The sequence below is a fragment of the Prionailurus viverrinus genome, chromosome D2 (genome assembly GCF_022837055.1).
Source record: "Prionailurus viverrinus isolate Anna chromosome D2, UM_Priviv_1.0, whole genome shotgun sequence".
Classification (NCBI taxonomy): Eukaryota; Metazoa; Chordata; class Mammalia; order Carnivora; family Felidae; genus Prionailurus; species Prionailurus viverrinus.
The window spans coordinates 73,709,440-73,727,499 of NC_062571.1; the positions used below are offsets into that span (position 1 = coordinate 73,709,440).

Below are 18,060 nucleotides of genomic sequence, written 5' to 3' on the forward strand. Positions count from 1 at the left end.
TATATGTGTATGTGTATGTATATGTATATGTATATGTATATATATACCTACGTATTTCATTCCAGAAACATAACTTGTAATCCAAAGCATTTGTATATCAAAGTGAATGTCCCCATAAGAATTAATGGAAATTCAGATGATTTGTTCCACAACCCAACAGTATTCATATAAGAATGATTACATTACTCTAATATAATACAAAATAATAAAGAAAATAAAAGACATAAAGAAAAATAAACATAAATCTGCACTTACCTTTGAAAACCTTCGTGGCTGGTGTGAGGGAGACAAGAGAGAGGAGGGTTGTTGTGTAGGGTGACTTTCACTATCACTAATGAAATCACTGCTATCTGTTGGCTCAATGGAATCTTTTTCTTTTTGTGCAACTTTAACAAGGAGCCTATCCAATGACACTTGCTTTTGACTCCTTTTGAGGATTTCATAGAAATGTGACATTGCATTGTCCTGAAACAGATTCATTGCTCACACTGCTTCAGCCTTATTCAGGTGGTGCTTTTCTACAGGATTTTGCACTTTCCCGCATTTTACACATATCCCTAATCTCATCTGAAGTGAGGATACTCCTCTGCCTTTTTCTCCTCCTCCTCTGCAGCAAGAGAGAGAGAGAAGAACCATTGGTTCCGTTGTGATCATGTGACGTTTGGCATCACGTATTACTCATACTGCAAGACATGGCTCATTTATCAAGTTAAAATTTATTAGAAATGTTTGCTCATCTTGCAGAACACTTGCAGAACAAGTTACTCTCAGTCCAAGGTTTTACTGTGTGTGTGTGTGTGTGTGTGTGTGTGTGTGTGTGTATGTGAATATATATCTATAATGGAATACTATTCAGCCATTAGAAAGAATGAAATGTTTCCATTTGCAACAACATGGATGGACCTTGAAGAGTATTATGCTAAGTGAAATAAATCAGACAAAGAAAGACAAATACCATATGCTTTCACTTATATGCTAAACACAAAACAAACTAACAAACAAAGCAAAACCAAACTAAGAGATACAGAGAATAGATTGGTAGTTACCAGCTGGGAGGAGTTTGCAGGGTGGGCAAAATGGGTGAAGAAGGTCAAGAGGTACAAACTTCCAGTTATAAAATAAATAGTCATCGGGTCATAATGTACAGCGTGGTGACTATACTCAGTGATATTGTATTGCATATTTGACAGTTGCTAAGAGAATAAATCTTAAAAAGTTCTCCTCATAAGAAAAAAAAATAAGATTTTATAACTTTGGTGACAAATGGTAACTAGGCTTTCTCTGATGATCATTTGGCAATGTATATAAATATCAGATCATTTTGTTGTACATTCAAAACTAATATAATATGTCAATTATACCTTAGTTAAAATTATTTTTAAGTCACAGTTTCACATTTCTTCCAGCATCTTTCAAGTTTTGATCTCCACCCATCACTTTTATAATGAAAGAGATGTTTGTGATGATGGTTTATTCTGTGAAATGACCTTGTGATCATAGCAATATGTGTGGGGTTATATTTGGATTTATTTACCTAAATTTTACACCTCAGTAAGTCTGGCTTTCAAACACAAGAATGTGAAAAATGGTTTAAGAGATTGGTTATGATAACAGAAAGAACAAAAGGAATAATGAGAAACGCATTCTGCAAATAGGTGGCCTTGAAAAGCTATTTCAGCTTTTAAGAGTAACAACATACTTGGCCAAGAGGAACTGGGAAGATCCAAAAGTCTTTGTCCTTTTGGTTTTGTTAAAATATGAAGAACTCTATTATTAATAAACCTGTGTAGCTTCTGCAACCTTAACTTATTGCTGTCTTCACCATTTGAATCAGCATATTGTGGGCATCTCCTCTTTAACCTTACTGATTTGAGCTTTCTCAGACTCTTTGCCTCTTTTTCTATTAGGTTCTTTCCTCTACCTGCCAATTCCTTTTTGTATTAAATGTTTTAATCACAGGCCCTAGTAAATTTAAAAATCAGTGTTACTGTAATTTTTCTGTAGTTATTGATTCTAGGACTTTTTAAGGTTAATTTAAGGAGGAAAATGTGGAAGTAAAAGATAAAGACAGAGTGTAAGACAGAAAAGGGGAATGATGAGGAGAAGCAGGCCAATAATTTAAAAAAATATATCAAAGAAGCTGAAAAGACCTCAAAATGATAATTCCCATAGGAGTTTAGGGGAAGAGGAAATGTATAGATACATCTTTCTTACAAAGCTTTTGAATAGCTGTTTACTTTTCATTTGGGGTACATAGGTTTCATTTTTCAGATTGTGGTAAAATATTCCAATTAAATGCCAACTTATCTAATAGCTCACTTTAATATATTAATTTCTTAGTTCTCAACATAAGGCTTTTCTGAACTTGAATAATAAATTTGGTTATGTCATATTTAAAAAACTTTTTAACCTCGTAAGTAATATTTTCTTCATCTTTGGGTTTTACCGTAAGTCTTTCACAACAGATCAGTGGCAGAAACAACCTGAATTCAGGAATTTTGATTCTGAAGGGCATAATACCTGACACACCTTATTGGCTTAAGCCAAAATTTATCCAGCCCAGTATTTGGTCCTAGCAGTTTTTCAGGCATTCATGGTTACTGTCCAAAATAGCAGCTCTGGGAGGTAGGTGTAGACTGCAAGCAATCTTCTTTCATTAGGGTCTGATAATTTTTCTCTTTCTCAAACTTCCATACTTTGAACTTCTGCTATTGTCAGAGACTGAAGTCCCTTTTAGTTCCAGAAGTATCTCTATTACTTTGAAATAGTTCTAGTCATAATTTAGAAGAAAGGAAGTCAAAAGATCTGGGTTTTCAATCCTGAGTTTGCCCATAATTACTATATTACCTTTATTAAAGAATTTCACTTTTCTGGAACTCATTTTATTCTCATTTACTAATAAATAGTAAGTGGCTCTGAAGTATTTTCTTATTCTAAATAAATGTAATAGAATTCATGATCGTATTCTTGCTTGCTATTATGACCAATTTCTAGATGATTTTATAGATCTGGCCTTATGTTTTCTAATTTCTGTCTTTCTAGACAGTAAAATAACTAACTGCCCCATTCTTCCTGCCCCCAGTTTTAAAACAATTTTTTCTGAGTTTCTTTGGTCATGAAAATTACATCTCTTTCATCATTTTTGGTTGATGTCTTTCTTAAGATAGAGCTGATGAGAACGGTACCAAGTACTGAAGGTGTGAGCAGACGTGCCATGATATTACATATATGCGACATCATATTTTCTGTTTTATTCCTGTTACTTTTTTTCTGCTACTTTTTTAGTGCCAATATTTCCAGGACATTTTAGCCATATCATTTCAAAATATCTTTCAGGCCAACCCTTTGCCTCTGGACTAGAGTATTCCTAAGCTCTTTACTATTCAATATCTTCTGGGACAGAGATTTCACACCCTGTCTCTCACCTTCAGGAAATTCTTATGGCTACCGTAAATCTTGCTTTCTGCAATTTAAATTGAATTTATTTCCTTTTTCTTTTCACTGTGGAGATGGGAACAGCCCCAAACTAAAAGTGATGCTTTCTTATGAAGGCCAGTACTGAATATAGAGGAAAGATTATTTCCAGTCTGGCATCATTTTTAGCTTTTATATATTAAAACTTCCTGACTTTCACTTCAATATTCATGGTCTCAGGAGATGCTATTCTTTATGGCTCAAATGAAATAATAGTTACATATCTAATATTAATGTTATTATGTCTTTTGCTAACTAGAACCAAATGAGGTACTAAAATAAAAAATGATTTCACAAAACCATTTGAAGGCTTTAGCAGATTTGTGTTTTTTTAGTATAACTGTAGTCATGGGACTAGGTTTTTGCCTGTGGTTTGTAGATTTTATCTCATTTTATTAGTCATACTGTATACATGTTTAATTCATCCATATCTTCCTTATAAATGATGAGAATAGAAACTTGTTCTTTAACACAAGCTGTCTTGCAACAGATTTCAGTGTGTGTAGTCAAAAAACTTTGGTACCTAAGCTAAGAAATGTGCTAGGTATTGGAAAGAAAAAAGAAAACACGTTCTCTGCCCTTGAGGGGCCTATAGTCTAATTGGGGGGAAAGATTATAAAACTTGTAATTATAGAACACTTATAAAAAATATGTAACAGCACCTATAAAATACGATGTTTAATGTGAATTTTATTTTGTATTTAAGTTTAATACAGAAAATATCTTACACTATACAGATCTGTTCTATTAACTAAGGCACCTAAAATGTCTGACTAATTGTTTCATTCTGATTTCTGTTTTTTCATTTTAAAGGTTCAGCAATTTTCTGAAAAAACTTTCCTCTTACAGCTTTGGAAGATTCATGAAAATGCCTTAGAAAGACAGTATAGTGAAATTATAAACCAGAGGAATATGCTTCTCCAAACCTTTGTAAGCCTTCAGCCGCTAAGAAATGTCTATTTCACTAACTGTATTGAAAAGTATTTAAATATACTTAGGTGTACTTTTAGAAAATTATCTGTACGCATATTGGCAGATAGTCCTGTTCAGATATGGAAAGTATTAAGTGCTATTTAAAACCAGTTGGTAGAGTAATACAGTTTGAAAGAGTTCTATTGGCAGGGATGCAATATAGATATTATTTGCAATTATAATAAGCATTTAAAAAACGGTGAAACTGATTTGAATTGCTCAGGCTTTGAGACCTTGGTTTTAATGCTTTTGAAAGACAGAGAGGTTCACACTTTAGTCATATTACGGATATTGGTGAAAAGATAGTTTTTATCTTTTTATCTTAAGTCAGAACCAATAGACTCAGTAGTTTTAAATGACAGGGCCAGTTTAGGAATGTGACTTATAGTTAATTGACATTTCAAAAGAAAATATTTTAGAAATACTAAAAATATTTATCTGATTTCAGAAATCAACAGACTTGGTGGTTACATATGATATGGCCAGTTTCTCAATGCAGTTCACAATCAGTGGACATTTCTTTGAAAAAAATAGAAAAATACAATAATATTTAGGTTCTAGCATTGCCCAGAGTTCTTGGAAATTCTTACTTCTTCTTCATGTTGATGTTTCATAGAATGTAAGCTATTTCATAGAACTGAATTGGAAATAAATATAGAATTTTACCTTCTTTACCTATATTTTAAAAGGGTTCTTTGGATTTCCTTGTTTGTTTGTCTTTTTTCTTTAGCGGTTATTCCTTTGAGTATAGATTTTTATTTTCAAGTTTGGACATTTAGTTATTTTACCCAATTTCACATTGCAGTGACAGAATGGCACGTACGGCTCTAAGCTTAATACACAAACACAGATACAAAGATAAATAGTAGAATTTCTACATCAGTAATACTCCCAAAACATTAAGGATAAAACTTCCACATGGGAATAGTTGGTTGTCATTATGTAATAGCTTCAGCTCTTTTATTAATATTGCTAGAGGAGTAAAGCACTTTGTAATAATACCAGGATATACAATTATATATTTTTGTTGTTAATAATTCCAAATGACTGCACTGTAAATCACTAAAGAAAATATTGTTACAAATTAACATCTATATTTGGTCTTTTGTTTCTGTTTTTTAGGAGGCTACACAGAAAAAAGTGATAGAAGAGGAGGAAAAATTTATTAAGGAAATTACAGACTTCAATAATGAGTATGAAGTAACAAAGAAAAGAGAGCTGTTGATAAAAGAAAATGTCCAGATTGAAATATCTGACTTAGAAAACCAGGCAAACATTTTGAAAAGAGGTATGAGTACAAAGTACCACCTCATTTATCTATCTGCCACTAACGAAACTAAGTTATTTTGAATCAACAGATTTTTTAGAAATTTAACTTTTTCACAAGCAATTTGGGTTATTTCATAGCTGTTCCTTTACCTTTTTCTTAATTCTCCTAATGAAAGTGTATCTTTTATCGCGCAGTCCCACGTTCTTTAGAAGTAAGTGTGACAAGAGCATTTAGTCATTCATTCAAGAAGCAAATATCTATTTACTCTCTGTTGCGTGATAGGCACTGTTCTAGGTCATCAGGATATAAAACTAAAAAGTGGAACGATCAAATATGGAAGCAGATATTTATAGTACAATGTGATAGACGCTATCATAGGGATAGGACTGGTGCAGTGATCCTCATTTACCATCAGTACAATTTAAACTAGGAAACAAGGTTACACAGTGGAGTGGGGAGAATTTCATTTCAGGAACATTATATGGTTATTGCAATCTGTGATAAGATTCTGAGCTAAAGTCATTGCCAAGGAGAAGAGAGTGTGAATTAAAGAGATGTGTAGGAATAATGACAGGACTTTATCACTGATAAATGTGAATAGAAATAGAGGAAGTCAGGGATGAATCATAGTTTTCAAACTTCAGAGATTGGGTACAATATGGTACCAGGAGGAAGAGCAGAGGTAGAGAAAGAAGCCTGTTGGAACTATAGCCTTTTCTGGACAAAAAGATTGAGTTTTGTTTCAGGCATTTTTAGTTGGAGATATCTATGAAATATACAGGGGGAGATGCCCAAGTGGCAAGGGAAAATTTGGTTGTGAAGCTAGTAAAAGATCAGAGCTAGGGTATTAGGCTTGGGACTGAATCCAGAGGAGTTTGTGACCTCATTCAGAGAAAGTATGTAGAGAGAACATAGATGAGGAGTGAAGACCAAAGCCAGAAACTGGGAAAGCATAACATTTAGGAAAAGAAAGAAGAATGAGACAGAGTAGTCAAAGACGGCAAGAGGAGGGGCGCCTGGGTGGCGCAGTCGGTTAAGCGTCCGACTTCAGCCAGGTCACGATCTCGTGGTCCGGGAGTTCGAGCCCCGCGTCAGGCTCTGGGCTGATGGCTCGGAGCCTGGAGCCTGTTTCCGATTCTGTGTTTCCCTCTCTCTCTGCCCCTCCCCCGTTCATGCTCTGTCTCTCTCTGTCCCAAAAATAAATAAACGTTGAGAAAAAAAAAAAATAGAAAAAAAAAAAAAAAGACGGCAAGAGGAGAACCAGCAGAGAGTAATATTTTGGAAACCAAAAGCAAAAAATGTTTTCCTCAAATTAGTGGAAATCAAAATAGGATGTTGATCTGACGATCAGATGTCAAGAGCAGTATTGTGGAGTAGAGCAGTAGAGGAAGACTGGTAGTAAGAGATTGGAGTCAATGGGAATTGAGGAAATAGAGAATGAAAATATAAATGATATTCAATGGGAAATTAGTTTTTAATGGAAGCCTTTCTAAAATGTACTCTTACTTTGATGGCTTTAGTAGGTGGAGAATAATAAACACATTTAACTTTTTTATTGACTTGGAGCTATCAGTATGAATAATTTATTATTTTCTTTGCATGTGACAACTATTATTTTAATTACTATTTATTGGGCTTATACTATATAACAATCATCATCATCCTAAAGATTATAAATGCTAATGTCATGTTGATTTAATTTAAATCTTAATTTCACCATTTAATAATTGTGTGATTTGGGGCAACATATTTAACATTTCTTTGGCTCAGCCTCCTCATCTGTAAAGATGGGGGTTAGTAGTAATGACTTTAACAAAGATTGTTGTGAGAATTCAATGAAATAATACTGAAGCACATAGAATGCTGCCTGGCACATAGTTAAGCCCTCAGAAAATGTGGTGATTATACTTTTTAATCTCATTTTATAGATGAAGGAAATAAGGTTCTCAGAGATGAATTACTTTGGGTAGAGACAGAGGCACACATCTGGGAAGCTTTAAAAAATATTAAATGTTTGAATCTCATCCCAGACCTATTGATTCAGAATCTTTGTGGGAGAGGATAGGGAACATAACTTTTTTATAAGTCCCTTAGGTGATATTGATGTGTACTATTCAATAACTACAAGTGTAGAATATAAAGTTAAATAGATACATACTCTAACTTTCTGTGAGAAGTAATGGATATCGCCAGTTCTATTCAACATAATACTAGGAATTTTAGCCGAATCAACTAGGCAGGAAAAGGAAATGAAAGGCATCCAAATTGGAAAGCAAGAAGTAAAATGTTGTCTGTGCCCAGATGATATGCTCGTATATATAGAACAACTAGGGATACCACACACACACACACAAAAAAAACCCTGCTAGAGCTAATAAATAAATACAGCAAAGTTGAAGTATGCAAAATCAACACAGAAAAGTAAGTTGCATTTCTATGTATGAGCAATAAATGATCCAAAAAGGAAAATTTTTTTAAATTCCATTTATAATAAATCCAAAAGAATAAATACTTAGGAGGTGAAATTTAACCAAAGAGGTGAAAGACTTGTGCGCTGAAAACCATATAAAACTTTGCTCAAAGGAATTAAGTCCTAAGTAAATGGAAAGACATCCCATATCATGGATTGGAAAACTTAACATTGTTAAATGACATTATTACCCAAACTGATGTATAGATTCAATGTAATCCCTAGCAAAATTCCAACAGCATTATTTTCGTGAATAGAAAAACCCATTGTAAAATTCATATAGATTCCTAAAGAATCCCAAAAAGCCAAAACTGTCTTGAAAAAGAAAAATGAAGAATAAAGTTGGAGGATTCACACTTTCTGATTTCACAACTTACTAAAGTGCTGCAGTAATCAAAACGGTGGTACTAGAATAAGGACAGACATATAGAAAAACGGGATAGAATAGAGAACTCAAATATCAACCCTCATGTATGTGGTGAAATTACTTTTAATAAGAGTGCCAAGACTATTCAATGGAAAAGTACAGTCTTTTCAAGAAATGGTACAGGGAAAACTAGATACCCCATGCAAAAGATGAAGTTAGGCCCTTTCCTTACACAATATACAAAAATTAGCTAAAATGGACCAAAGTCTTAAGCTTATGAAGTAAAACAATAAACGTTTTAGAAGAAATCATATAGGAAACACTTCGTCATATTGGAATTGGAGATGATTTCTTGGATACCAAAAATACAGGCAACAAAAGAAAAAAATACATAGGTTGTATTTCATTAAAATAAAGATCTTTTGTATATCAGAAGACACTATCAAGAGAATAAAAACAAAGCTCTCCGAAATAATGGGTTGTGTTTCCTTATGGAAGAAAATATTTGCAAATCCTATCTTTGATAAGGGATCAACATCCAGAATATTTTTAAGTAGTCTCTGCACCCAATGTGGGGCTCAAACTCCTGACCCCGAGATCAAGAGTTACATGCTGTATCAACTGAGTCTGCCAGGTGCCCCTAGTGTCCAGAATATATGAAGAACTACAGCTCAACACTAGGAAAATAATTCAATTAAAAAATGGGCACAGGACTTGAATAAACATTTCTCCAAAGATATGGCCAATACGCACATGAAAAGATGCTCAACATGACTAGTCATTAGAGAAATGGAAATCAAAACCATAATGAGATACCACTTCACGCCTATTAGGATGGCTATTATCAAAACAAATCAGAAGTCTCCACAATATGATATTCACAATGTTCAGGATGCAATCCAAAATCACTCGACCTCTGAAGAATCAGTGAAATGTGTCCTAGTATCAGAAGAAAACCATGAGATGCCAAACTCACAGTGATCTAGATATTGGAATTATCAAATATTTTATAGCAGCTATTATTGAGCTATGCTCAATGAATAAAGGAAAATGCACTTGCAATAGATGAAAAGACAGGTAATCTCAGTGGAGAAATAGAAAATGTAAAAAAAAGAACATTTTAGAATGTCACAATACATTATCTGAAATAAAAATGTCACTGATAAATGAGGAGTTAAGATGGTGGAGAAGTAGGGGGACCCTGGACTTTCCTAGTCCCTCAAATTCAGCTGTGTTGAGGTCAGATCACTTAGAACACCCAGGAAGTCGATCTGCAGACTGGCAGAAGGATCTCCAAGGTTGGAGGGAGACAGTGTGGTAGTTGCGAGGTACATAGAAGTGAATTGGGGGGAGAGGAAAACAGCAGTCCTGAACCCTTTTCATGGAGAGACAAAAGGGAGACTAAGAGGGGTTAAGAGAGTGCGGCATCAGTTTGCACAAGAGGAAAACCTCTGTGGACAACAGACTGGGGAGTGAGAAGTACTGAGTGTTGCAGGGTTCTTTTTGCAAACGGTCTTCAGAGCTCAAACTCTGAGGCTTTGGAAGTGCCTTTCTCCAGAGTGGAGCTGTGGTGCAAGCTCCTGCGGGGAGGGAGCCGGCCCCAGACTGCAAAGCATGGTGTAGAGATCTCTGGGGTGCATTAAGAGAGAACGTTCCCTTCCTGGAGTACTTTTGGAAGAGGGTATATTGCCTCCCCAAGGACAAAAGACCCTGAAGGTGCCAGCAAAAGGCCTTTTAACAGTAGGGGACAGAGGTGCACCCAGAGGGAATACAACCTTTGCTGCTTTTAGCAGTGCTATGCCATAGATTCCACAGATTGCACAGGTGTGGGCCTGATTTTCAGGGGCAAAGAACTTCAGAGTGTGGAGAAACTCTATTCTAGAGAAGGGGGCTGGGTCTGAAGAGCCAGGGACTTTAAGACTTGAGTTTTGAATCCCAGCCTCACACCAAAGAAAAGATGCAGGAGAGTTGTGGTGCAGGGTGAGTCGACTGCCCTCACAATTCTGTGAGGGCTGCCTGAACAGTAGGGGGTGTGACATCTCCAGCCAAGGGATGAGAGATTGAGGTGGTGCCATTCCCCCCGCCCCCATTATCAACAAGATGGGACTTCAGAGTGCAACACAGTGGCCCCCAGTGGAGGTGGGACCCACTTACACCAAACCCTGTCCCCCTATGCCTGGCAACCACTTATTCACTGAGGTAAGACTGATGCTGAGCCAATGCAGCAGGCTTCTCTTCCAGAAGACCAGAGCAGCCAGCACCCTGTGTGAACCAAGTATACTGAAAATCGAATGCTTCAAAACAGCATCTGCAGTTCTGGTGGAAACAGGATCAGACTTACTTTTATTCTTTCTTCTTCTTTTTTTTTCATTTGGAATCAGGTTCATGTGTCTTGTTTGTTTTTTAAATTTCCTTCTCTTTTTTTAGGATCAAGCTTTTTTTTTCTTTCTTTTTTTCTTTTCTTCTTTTCTTACCCCCCCCCCTTCTTTTTCTTTGGAATCAGCCTTATAGTTTGTTGTTGTTGTTGTTGTTGTTGTTGTTTTTACGTTTTGTTGTTGTTGTTGTTGTTGTTCCCTTTCCTTTTATCTTTTTTGGGGATCAGGGTTTTCTTTCTGTTTTTTTCCACACAAATTAAAGCACATTTTAATGACCAAATCAAAGCTCACCTAAAGGTCCAAACACCCCACACAGCAAGTAAGGAAGAACTCTGTGGAGTACTGGCCAGTGGGAAAAAGCAGGCAAAGCACAACAGCACAGTGCACACAGCTTACATCAGAAACACTTCCTGAAGTGCCAGGTCCTGAAGTGTATGAGCCCTTTTGAATATAGCATTACTCTCAGGTTCAGGAAATACAACAAGCATTTAAAACATGTAGAAGACAGAAACGTAGCCAAATGACAAGACAGAAGAAGTCTCCCCAAAAGAAAGGTCAAGAAGAAATTACAGCGAGAGACTTGCTCAGAACAGACATAAGCAATATATCTGAACAAGAATTTAGAACAATACTCATAACTACTAGCTGGGCTTGAGAAAAAAAAAACATAGAAGACACCAGAGAAACCCTTGCTGCAGAGATCACAGACCTAATAGCTGAAATCAGAAATGCTATAGCTGAGATGCAAAACCAACTGGATACAGTCACAATGAGGGTTGAAGAAACAGCAGAGAATAAGTGATACAGAAGATAAAATTGTGGAAAATAATGGAGCTAAAAAGAAAAGGGAAAGGAAACTATTACCATGAGGGGTGATTTAGAGAACTTAGTGATTCCATAAAATTAAACAATATCCATATCATAGGAATCCCAAAAGAGGAATGGTGGTAAAAGGAGGCATAAGGTTTATTTGAACAAATTATAGCTGAGAACTTTCCTAATCTGGGGGAGGAAACAGGTATTCAGGTCCAAGAGACACAGAGAACTACCCCCAAAACCAACAAAAACAAGTCAACACCATGATATATCATAGTGAAACTTGCAAAATACAAAGATAGAGAAGTCTGAAAGCAGCTAAGGACAAAAGGTCCTTAACCTACAAGGGTAGACCCATAAAGTTAGCAGACCACTGAAACTTGTCAGGCCAGAAGGGAGTGGCAGGAAACATTAAATGTGCTAAATTAGGAAAATACGCAGCCAAGAATTCTTAACTCAGCAAGGCTGTCATTCAGAATAGAAGGAAAGATAAAGAGTTTCCCAAACAAACAAAAACTAAAGGAGTTCATGACCACTAAACCAGCCCTACAAGAAATTTTGGGGGGACTCTTTGAGTGGAGAAAAAAAAGAAGACCAAAGCAACAGATACTTCAAAGGACCAGAGAACATCACCAGAAACACCAACTCTACAGGTAACACAATGGCACTAAATTCTTATCTTTCATTATCACTCTGAATATAAATAGACTAAATGCTGCAGTGAAAAGACATAGGATATCAGAATGTAAAAAAACAAAAACAAACAATAAATAAGATCCATCTATATGCTGCCTACAAGAGATTCATTTTAGATCTAAAGACATGTGCAGATGGAAAGTGAAGGGATGGAAAAACATCTACCCGTCAACTATATATTAAAGACTGTAACAAAAGATGAAGAAGGGCATTATATAATTAAGGCATCTATCCATCAAGAAGATCTCACAATTTTAAGTATTTATGCCTCCAACTTAGAGAACCCAAATACATAAATCAGTTAACAACAAACATAAGGGCATTGATAATAATACCATAATAGTAGGAGACTTTAATGTCCCATTTACAACAATGGACCGATCATCCAAGCAAAACAATGACTTTGAATGACACACCAGACCAGATTGACTTAACAGGTATTCAAACCATTTCATTCTAAAGCAGCAGAATACACATTCTTCTTGAGTTCCCATGGAACATTCTCCAAAATAGATCATATACTGGATCACAAATCAGCCCTCAACAGGTACAAAAAGCTTGAGATCACACTATGCCTATTTTCAGATCACAACACTATGAAACGTGAAATCAACCACAAGAAATAATTTAGAAAGCCCTCAAATACACAGAGGTTAAAGAACATCCTACTAAAGAATGAAGGTGTTAACCAGGAAATTAAAGAAATTAAAAAAAAAATACCTGGAAGCAAATGAAAATGAAAAATGACAGTTTAAACACTTTGGGATGCAGCAAAGACAGTCCTCAGAGGAAAGTATATTGCAATTCAGGCCTATCTCAAGAAGCAAGAAAGGTCCCAAATACAAAATCTAACCTTACACCTATAGGAGCTCAGAAAGGAACAGCAACTAAAGCCTAAATACAGCAAAAAAAAGGGGGGGGGGGAATAATAAAGATTAGAGCAGAAATAAATGATAGAAACAAACAAACAAAAACAACTAGCAAAACAGGTCATGAAACTATGAGCTGGTTCTTTGAAAAATAAACAAAATTGATAAACCCCTAGCCAGACTTATCAAAAAGCAAGGACCTAAATAGATAAAATCATGACTGAAAGAGGAGAGATCACAGCCAACACCACAGAAACACAATTTTAAGAGAATACTGTGAAAAATTATATGCAAACAAACTGGGCAATCTGGAAGTAATGGACACATTCCTAGAAACATACAAACTACTAAAACAAACAGGAAGAAATGGAAAATTTGAACAGACCCATACCCAACAAAGAAATTCAATCAAAATTCAAAGATCTCCCAATAAACAAGAGTCCTGGACCAGATGGCTTCCCAGGGGAATTTTACCTGACATTTAAAGAAGAGTTAATACCTATTCTTCTCAAACTGTTCCAAAAAAAAAAAAAAAAAGAAGAAAGAAAGAAAGAAAGAAAAGAAAAGAAAAAAGAAATGGAAAGAAAGTTTCCAAACTGATTCTATAAAGCCAGCTTTTCCTCGATTCCAAAACTAGATAAAGACTCCACTAAAAAGAGAATTACAGGCCAATATCCCTGATGAATCTGTATGAAAAAATTCTCAACAAGATACCAGCAAATCAAATTCCACAGTGCATTAAAAGAATTATTCACCATGATCAAGTGGGATTCATTCCTGGGCTGCAGAGCTCATTCAATATTCACAAATCAATCAACATGATGTACTACGTTAATAAGAAAGGATAAGAACCATAGGAACCTCTCAATAGATGCAGAAAAAACATTTGACAAAATACAGCATCCTTTCTTGATAAAAAACTTCAAGAAAGGATAGAAGAAACATGTATCCACATCGTAAAGGCCATATATGAAAGACCCACAGCTAATATCATCCTCAGTGGAGAAGATTGAGAGCTTTCCCCCTAAGGTCAGGAACACAACAAGGATGTCCACTCTCACCAGTCTTTTTCAACATAGTACTGGCAGTCCTAGCCTCAGCAGTCAGACCACAAAAAGAAATAAAAGACATACAAATTGGCAAAGAAGAAGTCAAACTTTCACTTTTTGCAGATGACATGATACTCTACATGGGAAACCCAAAAGACCACCAAAAAACTGCTAGAACTGATACATGAATTCACCAAAGTCTCAGGATACAAAATTAATGTACAGAAATTGGTTGCGTTTCTATACACCAATAATGAAGCAGCAGAAACAGAAATTAAGGAATCGATCCCATTTACAATTGCACTAAAACCATAAGATAACTAGGAATAAACCTAATCAAAGAGGTAAAAGATTTGTATGCTGAAAACTATAGAAAGCTTGTGAAAGAAATTGAAGAAGACACAAAGAAGTAGAAAAACATTACATACTCATGGATTGGAAGAACAAGTATTGGTAAAATGTCTATACTATCCAAAGTAATCTATACATTCAGTGCAATCCCTATCAAAATAACACCAGAATTCTTCACAGAACTAGAACAAACAATTCTAAAATTTGTATGGAACCAGAAAAGACCTGAATAGTCAGAGTATTGTTGAAAAAGAAAACCAAAGCTGGACGCATCACAATTCCAGACGTCAAGCTGTATTACAAAGCTGTAATCATCAAGATAGTATGGTACTGGCACAAGAACAGACAAATAAATCAATAGAACAGAAGCAAGAACCCAGAAATAGACCCATAAATGTATGGCCAACTAATCTTTGACAGAGCAGGAAAGACAGCCAATGGAAAAAAGATGGTCTCTTCAGCAAATTATGCTGGGAAAACTGGACAGTGACATGCAGAATAATGAAACTAGACAACTTTTTTACACCATACACAAAAATAAATTAAAAATGGATAAAAGACCTAACTGTAAGACAGGAAATCATCAAAATCATGCAGGAGAAAACAGGCAGCAACCTCTCTGACCTTGGCACAGTAACTTCTTACTAGTCATGTCTCAAGAAGCAAAACTGAGTTATTGGGACCTCCTCAAGATTAAAAGCTTATGCACAGTGAAGAAAACAATCAACAAAACTAACATGCAACTGACAGAATGGGAGGAGATATTTGCAAATGACATATTGGGTAAAGGGTTAGTATCCAAAATCTATAAAGAACGTATCAAACTCAACACCCAAAGAACAAGTAATCCAGTAAAGAAATAGACGACATGAATAGACACTTTCCCAAAGAAGACATCCAGATAGCTAACAGACACGTGAAAAGGTGCTCAACATTACTCATCATCAGGGAAATACAAATCAAAATCACAATGAGATACCACCTCACACCTGTCGGAATGGCTCACATCAGGAACTCAGGAAACAACAGACGTTGGCCAGGATGCAGAGAAAGGGGAACATTTTTGCACTGTTGGTGGGAATGCAAAGTGGTGCAGCCACTCTGGAAAACATTATGAATGTTCCTCAAAAAGTTAAAAATAGAAATACCCTATGACACAGCAATTGCACTACGAGGTATACAATGGATACAAAAGTGCTGATTCGAAAGGGCACATGCACCTCAATATTTATAGCAGCAGTATCAACAATAGCCAAATTATGTGAAGAGCCCAAATATACATTGACTGATGAATCAATAAAGAAGACATGGTATGTATGTACAATGGAATATTACTCATATATAAAAAAAATGAAATCTTGCCATTTTCAACAGCATGGATGGAACTAGAACAAATTATGCTAAGTGAAATTAAGTCAGAGAAAGACAAACATCATATGATTGCACTCATATGTGGAATTTAAGAAACAAAACAGGTGAACATAGGAGAGAGAAAAGAAAAATAAGATAAAAGTAGCGAGGAAGGGGGCGCCTGGGAGACTCAGTTGGTTAAGCATCTGACTCTTGATTTTGGCTCAGTTCATGATCTCAGGGTTCATGGTTTGAGCCCTGTTTTGGGCTCTGTGCTGGCAGTGCAAAGCCTGCCTAAGATTCTCTCTCTCTCCCTTTCTGTCTCTGCCCCTCCCCCCCAGGATAAATAAATAAACTTGAAAAAAAAAAAAAAAGAAAGAGGGAGGCAAACCATACCAGAGCCTTAAATACACAGAACAAACTGAGGGTTGCTGGAGGGAGGTGGGTGGGTGGATGAGCTAAATGGGTGATGGGCATGAAGGAGGGCACTTGTTGGGATGAGCACTGGGTGTTAAATGTAAATGATGAATCACAGGTTCTACCCCTGAAACCAATACTACGTGGCATGTTAGCTAACTTGAATTTCAATAAATTAATTTAAAAAATAAAAATAGAAAATAAAAATGATAAAATGAGGATAATATTACCTAAAAAAAATGTCTCTAAATGAGCTTAATAGCAGAATGGAGCTTATAGAAGAACCAGTGAACATGAAGATAGATTGATAGAAATTGTCCAATCTGGAAAAGCAAAGAAAAATTAAAATGAAACAAAAAAAAAATAGAAACTTAGGGACTTGTGGGACAGTTTTAAAAGGTCTAACATTCATGTAATTGGAGTCTCTGAAGGAGAAGAGAGAATTAGCAGAAAATATATTTGAAGAAATCATGGCAGAAAATTTCTTAGATTTTCTAACAGACAGTAATTTACATATTCGAGAAAATAGCAAACCCAAACTGGATAAATTCAAAGAAATCCAGGCCTAGTCACATAATAATAGTCAAACAGTTCAAAAGCCAAAGATAAAGAGAAAATCTTGAAAACAGAGAACAATAAATCTAATGACTATGTACCTGTCAGTAGAAATGATGAAGTCAAGCAGACAGTGGAATAACATCTTGAAAATACTGAAAGAAAATTTTCTCTATCCAGTGAAAATATCCTTCAAAAGTGAAGTTACAATAAAGACATTTTCAGATAAATAAAAATTAAGGGAATCCAATGCCATCATGATTCAACAAGATATGCTAAAGGAAGTCCTCTAAGTAGAAGCAAAAATGACACTAGAGAGAAACTCAGATCATAATGAATTAAAATAATCAGAAATTGCAAATATAAAGATAAATATAAATACCTATTTTTTCTCTTGATTTAAAAAAATGCATATGATTGCTTAAAGCAAATAATATATCATCTTGTGGAATTTATAATGTATGTAGAGATGATTTGTATACATGTGTGTCACTTGCATATGTGACAGCTATAGCAAAGGACTGGAAAGGGGGACTGGTAAATGGATCATTACAGTCCTTTATAACTCTAAGAAAACCAGGAATAGAAGGGAACTTTCTCAACCTAATAAAGAACCTGTATGAAAAGCCTACAGCTACTATTACACTTAATGATGAAATATTGAACACCAATATTATACATAATGGTGACATATTAAATACTTTTCCACAAAGATTGAGAATAAAGTGAGGATGCCCATTCTTATCACTTCTATTCAATATGGCCCTGGATGTCCTAATAATTTTAACCATTTCAATGAGGCAAGAAGAAGGAAAGGTATAAAGATCAGAAAATATAAAAATAAAATTGCCTCTATTTAAGGTTACATGATTATATAGAAAATTATAAGGAATTTACAAAATAATTACCAAAATTAGTAAGTTAATATAATAAGGTTATAGACTACAAGGTATATGTTTTAAAATCACTTGAATTTTTACATACTAACAGCAAACAATTGAAAAGTGGAATAAAAATACCATTTAAACA

General features: G+C 35.3%; 1 protein-coding gene across 3 annotated transcripts in view; it reads left to right on the forward strand.

Annotated features, from left to right (window-relative positions):
* The window catches only part of CCDC172 (coiled-coil domain containing 172), a 69,056-nt gene that overhangs the window by 20,290 nt on the left and 30,706 nt on the right, over window positions 1–18,060 (forward strand). For all 3 annotated transcript variants that reach the window (XR_007145396.1, XM_047825706.1, XM_047825705.1), the window contains exons 4-5: window positions 4,288–4,404; window positions 5,569–5,734. Coding sequence is in view for 2 of the 3 variants with exons in the window: in XM_047825706.1 (XP_047681662.1) it covers window positions 4,288–4,404; window positions 5,569–5,734 (283 nt within the window). In the remaining variant the exon portion in view is untranslated. The remainder of the gene's footprint in view (window positions 1–4,287; window positions 4,405–5,568; window positions 5,735–18,060) is intronic.